The following is a 7624-nucleotide window of genomic DNA, read 5'->3' on the forward strand; positions in this document are numbered from 1 at the left end:
GAAATGTCCAGTGCAAATTCTAAGCTAAAATAAAATGAAATCTGTGCTGTGTAACTCGACAAGGTGAACCAAGCGGCGCAGCAGCCCTCGGAATGAATTTCCTTTCATGTCCATTACAGTCAGTTTTATAATGTTCAAGCAAAACTGCTTTTGAATGAAACGCTTCTGTCAGATTCGTTCTGTGGTGCTTAATTCTGATTTTGCGTTTGTTTCAAGGACTAAGTATCTAATTCACTTGGCTGCTGTGGGTGTAGAATCCTGTGCACTGAAAGGGAATGTTGATTAGTGAAAGCATTTGTGTGGCACAGCGCCAGGCGTTTTCTGTATCGTCCTGAAACTCCTGCTTACAGGAAAGATCTCATTATTTTGCCTAAAAAAGCAAATAGCATCCAAATACTATTAATCTTAATGAAAGCTTACTATGTAGCGAGGCAATTAGCTAGACACATGGAGTACAAACTAAGACCTCAGAAAGCAGTGGTTTTCTTTTAAGTGCACTTCATATCTTTTTCAGTTTTATAAAATGGAGGGACCTTATGCAAAAAATCTGCGAGATGCAGTTTCAAAGCATGTCACGTAAAGGGGCTAAATAGAAAACATGATTTTCCATAAAACCTGCACATTGCATAAGGTGGCCACAGCTTGGCTTGTGGAAAAAGAAAAGCCCCTGAGCCTGGGAGGGTGTTACATGTGTCTGCATATTCCTGAGTGGAGCTGAGGTATATTCCTGAATAGTACAAATGGGAAATCCAAATAAACGTGCTTTACACCTTGTAGGAGGGTGACAAGATCCAGGATACGTCTCCCTGGGAGGTGTTTTCTTTGATGTTGCAGAGGGATTTCAGAATTCTCCCCTTCTAGGAGCAGCCACCCAGAAGGGACCAGCTGCCTCCAGGCTGTGCCTTTGATACCCCATCTTTAGATCTTTGCCTTGTTCTTGGTGTGATGTGGTGGGATGTCCCTGCCAGGTGTCTCAGCGTGGTCAGCACTCCCTGACCCAGCTCCTTTACTGCTCTGCCACGAATCAGCGTGACCTCCTGGTACCGCAGCAGATGGAAAGTGTTAAACTGCAGGAGAGAGTTCTCTACCACAGTCTGTGTCCTGTATCCAGTCTGTCAGGCAAGTATTTATCTCTTCTAGGAAGTCTTGATTCCTGGATTACTCGCTTAGAACATTGTTTCCATTCCCAAATTTAGTGACTTTTTTCTGAGTGTTTAATGGTCTTGGGACTGATGCTGCCTTTTTCTTTCTTTCTTTCTTTTTTTTTTTTCTAAACATATAGGATATGGCCCTCACATTTTTAACAAATCTTTTGTATTGACTAGTTAATGCCTGCATTAACCTACTGGTAAGGTAGAACTGTTTAGAATTGAACAGAGATGTGGTTCTCAAGGTGACTTGATTTCTCTTTTTTTTTTTTCCTTTTTACAAATGTCTGTTCAAATGAACGCTGTATTTCTGATAGCTCAGCACTGCATGTAGCTCTCCATGTAGAGTATCCCTAAAAACGGGGATACATTAAGAGCAATATCTTTGTAAGCATTTTAAGCCCTTAATTGTAAAGTCTGGGAACAGGTTCCTGCTGATAATGTATAGAAGAATTGCTCCTGCATCTGTATGTTTGCCATAGCATCACGACCAGAAGGGAAGTACAGTTTGCACGCAGCTTAGTGGTTCTTCATTTGTCAGAGTGTTTTCTCAGAGCTGGGCTATCAAGCAAGGCATTGCAAGAATTCTCGCTCCCCTAAATAGTTCTATCAGGAAAGAAATATTGTTTGGGTCTAATACAATTGTAATAGTCACACAAATCATCTTCAGCTAAAAAAAACCCAGTGTCATAGTCCTAATTGTCCCCTAGAAACAGCATATCCTGCTCTTCCTGTCAGTTTTGTTCTGAAGATGGCAGTTCATTGCTCTTCCCCTGGAGGTAGACATTGCATTTTACCTGTTTTTACAGAATTCTCATGTATGGATCCTGGCAATTCAAGCAGTATTTGAGGTATTTTCTTGGCTTATGCTTGGAATTTTCGCCTTCTACCCCATTTATCAGACTTGAAGGACTTGCCAGCTGCCTTCCCCTTGATTTCTTTCCTATCTTTAGTAAAAATTACTACAGCAAAAAAAATCAGCAGATATTCACTCTTGACAGAGTTTGGCATTCTTGAGAATGTGCTACCCTTTCTTGCCTGGCTTGATATCCATCACTCCCTGACAATGTCCTGAATTATGACTTTTTTCTTTTCTTTTTTTTTTTTCTCCCCAAGACAGTCTTCTGTGGAAGAGGGAAAGAAAAAAAAAAAAGGGCAGTCTCTGAATTCAGCCTCTTCTACATTCTGTCTGTAAGGATTTGGAATACAATAATACAGTCAATTTTTTTGCTGTCTATATCCTGTGTGTGCAGGAACTGGGGTTCTGTGTCTCCCTTCCTCGCACTGATCGTCACCTCCCAGCCCTGAGCAGAGCATTCCATTTTCCATCGCTTTCTCCCCGCTGTTGGTTTCCATATTCTCTTGGAGAAGTGCACCAAGTGTCAAAATGCAGTAGTATTTCCATGGCTTTCCTCTTTATCTGCTTTTGTTCTCTATTCATGCTTAAAAATCCGTGTTTTTTTCCCCTGTTTTTGTTCTCCATAACCTGGCTTTCTTGACTTGTTTCCCTATTTAAGTATTTCCGAAAATGAGATGACTAGGAATGTGGGGTACATTTACTCTGGTTCTTTGTCTTCCACTAAAAGAAAACAAATCCTTTCAATCCTAGATTGAGTGCACCTTTTCCTGGGTTGTTGTTTCCTTGTTGTTCTCCTCTGGGTTTGTGAACAGAACACTTTAGTTTATGAAGCTGGTAGAGCTTTGTTTGAACTCAATTATTTCCGTATATATCCCATGTACATTAACAGAAGTGTTTGGTTTTGACGGTGTGTTAACTCGCTGAGCCTCATAAAAGGAGTTAAGTTTGAAATAGGCTGTTAAAGGACATTCTTATTTGGTGCTGGCAGGAAATTTATGGAATATATTTACATAGCCATTCCAGGCGTAGGGGTATTCTGAGTTGTTGCAATCGACTGCTGCTGCTCTCACTATTTTAATTCAAAGTAATGAAACACAGAGGGTGTAAACTCATTGCTTGTAACCCCGCAGGAACTGCTCTGCTTTGATATTTGGAGAAGGTGAAGAGAATTTCCATCATTGAGAAGGTTAGAAAGATTGGATTAAAGTTGTAAACTCTTTAGAAAGATGCTTTGATTAAATGCGTGTCTATTTATTTGATCTTCAAAGGTAAAATTCTGGTCTCTGGTAAACTGTTCTCTTTGGCAAGTAATTAAGAAGTGAAAAGTAACTTAATAATGCAACTGGCTGTATGGAAGCCTGTTCTGTGTATGATTTTTCTTAAGCTCATTGTTTCCTGCATTCTGGAGATGCCATGGAGAATACGCCACACATAGTTGGGTAGAGACTGGTGCATTCCAAAAGAAATGATGTGGAACTGGATTTTTTATTACTTAAATAGCTGTCTTCTATGACTGACATAAATGTTTAGAAACACAAAGTTTTGAAAATTACATAAACATCAGTCTTTAATTGAGCTTATGTATCAGATAACTTCTGTTGGTCTGCTCTTAAATGGCCTCTGAACGTAATTTAACACAGTGCAGTTCTTTCTTACATTTTCAGGGTCTAAACTCTTCCTCTGTCTTCTCATTTTGAAATATTACTCGCTGCTATCTGGTGTCTCTCAGACTGGGGAGATTTCTGAAGATGGATAGATATTTCTTACTGGAGTTTCCATGCCCAATCAAGACCTCATTTGTGGAAAGAGTCCGTGCAACTTTCCTCTTCAGGGATTTTTAACTTAATGGTTTTTATCCCTTTGTAATAAAATTCTGAAAAATTTGCTGTTTATATTTTGCTTGGGTTCAATCCAGTGTGGATGTGTCTTTCTCTAGTTTACATTTAGGGATCATACACATTTGTGGTGTTTGCTCACGTGCCAGTCCCGTGGCACAGCTTCTGTGGGTGCTGTCGTGAGTTGTCTTTAACAACTCATGGAGGGGATCTTGTTTCACCACCAACTCTTGGTTTTGATTTAATGATTTGAAAGTGAAAAGCAGATTATCAGAATATTCAAAATTTGAAAAAAAAAAATGAGCATTTTAGCAGCACAGTAATGCCAATACCTCTGGTGTTCCTCAGGCTGCTGCAGCGGGGTGTCTGGGGAACCCTGTGGCAGTGGGTGGGGGTCAGTAGCCTGGGACAGAACACAAGAACAGAGCAGGGATGTGATGGCACTTCCCTAAAATACTCTGCCAGGCCCCAGTGGGTGCAGGTTTGGGGGCATTTTACATAGATTCTGTTACAGTAATTAGGGGTTTTTGGATGCCAAAGCTCGTGATCGCCTGTGAATTTGGGTGCAGATGACAGGGTCTGCAGTCACGGCAGCGGTTGCTCAGAGAACCAGTATCTTTCCACTTTCTCCCAGAATCCTCACCTGGAAAATACTCTTGATTTAACTTAAAAGCACTGTTAATTAACTTATGCTTAATCATCATTCTCTTGTTTCTCTCCATCAGGAATATAAACAGAAGCTTGCTCGGGTAACCCAGGTCCGCAAGGAGCTGAAATCTCACATCCAGAGCCTTCCAGATCTGTCACTGCTGCCCAACGTCACAGGAGGCCTGGCACCTCTGCCGTCTGCTGGTGACCTCTTTTCAACAGACTAGGACAAACGGTGGCCCCGGTTTCCATTATTACCAGCAGAAGTTACGAAGACTCTGGTGTTGACTGGAAATCCAGTCTTCCAAGATCTTACAGTAGGAAGGAACTTGCAGACCCTGCTTTCAACCTCTTGGCTGCTCCTGCTCGCCCTCTCTCTGTCTGCACCAGCTCACGCTGAGGGGAGGAAAAAGGGCAAGTTTTTGTGAGCTCTAAAGGGAGTGGGGATAGTCCATATAGCCAAACTTTTCTCATATTTTTCCATACTCTTTAGTTGCTGTTTACTCTTAGCACTTGTTATCCCCACAGAAGTCATGAGAATCATGTACATACATACCTGGAAAGTTTTCAAAGAAAGGTTGACCATATAACATTTTTCGCTGTAGGAGTATCCTATTATTTCTGAATAAGTCTTGTCTGTCTTAGTTGGGTTTCTGAACCTCATCTCTGAGAGCAGTGGGGTGGCTGCTGGGCTCGTAGGGGGGTGTGTGTGCGGGTGCTGTACCGTGGCAGCAGAAGAAGGTGGCATCTACTGAGCAATGGTACAGAGAAATGTTTTTTCTTAAATCCACAGTCCCTCATACACTTGTGGGACTGAGGCGAAGATATTTCCTATTTGGCATGTACGTCAATTGAAACTCACCACAGGCAATAAAAATAAGCAGCTTTTCTTTGTGAATTAGAGATAACTTCATAATTTACACTCTGCTGAGCAATGCAGAAACTGGGTATTACCTAAATGACAGTGGAAGTAAATTTTGTTCTAGCTACCTTAGATTTATACCACATTTTTCCTCTTCATTATGCAAAATTAGATCGTCATAGAAGCTTTGGTTTAACGAACTGAGAGGTTGGGATGGTGTGTTGCAACTGGTGATATCCCAGTGACAGGCACTGTCTGATCTGCTCTGAGAATGGTGATGTTGGAAATACTATTCTGTAATTTCTTTCCGTAGCTTTAGTGAAGGTATTTGATGAACAAAAGTTAAATGTGGTATAAATATTTATTTATATAGAGAGAAAATAGACCCATATATATGCACATATCCTGTATGCACATGTACCATGTCCATGCATGTAGATATTAGAAGGATGTACTTAATTTTGTGTCACAGATTATTGTGAATCGATTTTTATAATCGGGAAAAGTTTAAAAGAAAAAAAAGAAGGGAAAAAAAAAAAGGCAAATTTAAAATACTCTTAATTCCATTATGTTGCTGGCTAATGTTTTAGCTGCCATGGATGTAGTTACGTTTCAGTTTGTGTGTTAGGTCTGGCAAGCTGGACTCTGATCACTGAAAACCATTCCAATTTGGATAATGATTCTGTTTAAATTTAGCACCTCTCACTAGAAAACCTTTGAAGTTTCTGGAAACACTTGATCTGATAATACAGGTTTGGTATCACAGAGGCTGAAATTAGTTGAAGTGACGTGCTCGTGTTTGTGCCTCCCCATAGTCTTAAGCTGCTGTTGTCGAAGACATGAGAGGAAACCTACAGAAATGCAAAGCTTGTTCTGCGTCCTCATTAATTTATTTTACAGGGTATTTAGTAGCCTACTCAGCATTCAGTTAAATAATACGGCATTTTTTTGGTCATTCAGTTGTTAAGAAACTCACATCCTTTTCTTACTGACACTTCATTTTGTCCTTTGGTTTTTAAAAACTCCTTGCACCCTTGCTGCCCAGCCAAGAAATGTGCTTTTAGTTTACAGGAAATCTTCCAGTGCTAGAACTGTTCTTTCCACGAATTGGTTTGATTGTACAGCCCTTCATGGTCCAAACGTTATTTAGATAAAGCACTGTACATTCTCTCTGCTTTTGCCAAAAAATGAAAAGCTAAAAAAAACCAACCCCATCAAACCTCAAAAACCCAAACCAAAAGACTCCTTTCTATCCTGTCTCAGCTCATGGGGTTTCCCTGAGGCTGTTTTAACCAATAATTACTTTGACTGTTGATTGAATGTGTATCCATTATAGGACAAAAAAGCTGTCATAAAAAAAATTATGTAGACAAATGCATTGACATCTCACGCTGTTGTTTTGGGCAGAACTTCTGTGAGAGTTGTATGTCTTTTTTTTTTTTAATTTTAATTGAAATGTTTTGATTTTTTTTTTTTTCCAAATATATGTGTGTGTTTTATTTTGCTTAATTTAAATGAAGTCTTGTGGTTTTTAATTTTATTTGTTTTCCTTTTTTGGGCAAAGGGCATCTGGTTACTGGGTGACATTCTCTCGAGGTTAAACAGATTTCCCCCAGGTGTGTCTTTTTTTTTTTTTTTTAACAAAAGGTCAAATCTGTATATGAATTGATTTAGGAATTAATTTAGACATATAGGCTGCCATTTGTGACAGCAGTATATTCTGAAATGTCTCATAGATATCTATTTTTGAATAAAGAGGGTGTCGTTGAATAGCAGTGATTCTGCTTTGTTTTTTCCACCACACAGGCGTTGCTCTGACCCACCAGGGCTTGTGCTTTGGGGGGTGTTTTCCCTCTAAAATCAGAGGTGGTGACTGCTGAATGGTGCTTCCACGGGGGTTTGGGGATGTCAGGGATCGTTTTTCATCAAGTCACAGTCATATTTTCTGACAGCTTATAAACCAAACCAATATGCAACTTTATCTGGTCATTATTGCAACAGACAAAAATAAAATATAATCCCCTGTGCTAACCTCTGATTTGAGGGGGACAAGATGCAGAAAACCAGCTTCTTAATTCATAAATTAATTTAGGTCCTATGGAGGGCATGTATATATATTTTTTAAGAGTAATTATTTGCACAGAAACAAACAAAAGCCAAACTTGGAAGCCAGGAAATGGACTTTCCTGGCCAGGCATCGGGAGCTGCTGTTCCAGCAGGATTTGTGCCACTGTGTAACCAAAGCCTTTAGAGGAGCTGGGGGGGGCTTCAC

General features: G+C 40.0%; 1 protein-coding gene across 1 annotated transcript in view; it reads left to right on the plus strand.

Moving 5' to 3' along the window:
• Nucleotides 1–7127, plus strand: part of RPRD1B (regulation of nuclear pre-mRNA domain containing 1B) — a 27916-nt gene extending 20789 nt beyond the window's left edge. The window contains exon 7 of the mRNA XM_014943827.1: nt 4568–7127. Coding sequence (XP_014799313.1) covers nt 4568–4717 — 150 coding nt within the window. The 3' untranslated portion in view covers nt 4718–7127. The remainder of the gene's footprint in view (nt 1–4567) is intronic.
• The last annotated feature ends 497 nt before the right edge of the window (nt 7128–7624 follow it).

This window comes from Calidris pugnax, unplaced genomic scaffold (genome assembly GCF_001431845.1).
Source record: "Calidris pugnax isolate Ruff unplaced genomic scaffold, ASM143184v1 scaffold118, whole genome shotgun sequence".
In the NCBI taxonomy this organism is placed as follows: domain Eukaryota; kingdom Metazoa; phylum Chordata; class Aves; order Charadriiformes; family Scolopacidae; genus Calidris; species Calidris pugnax.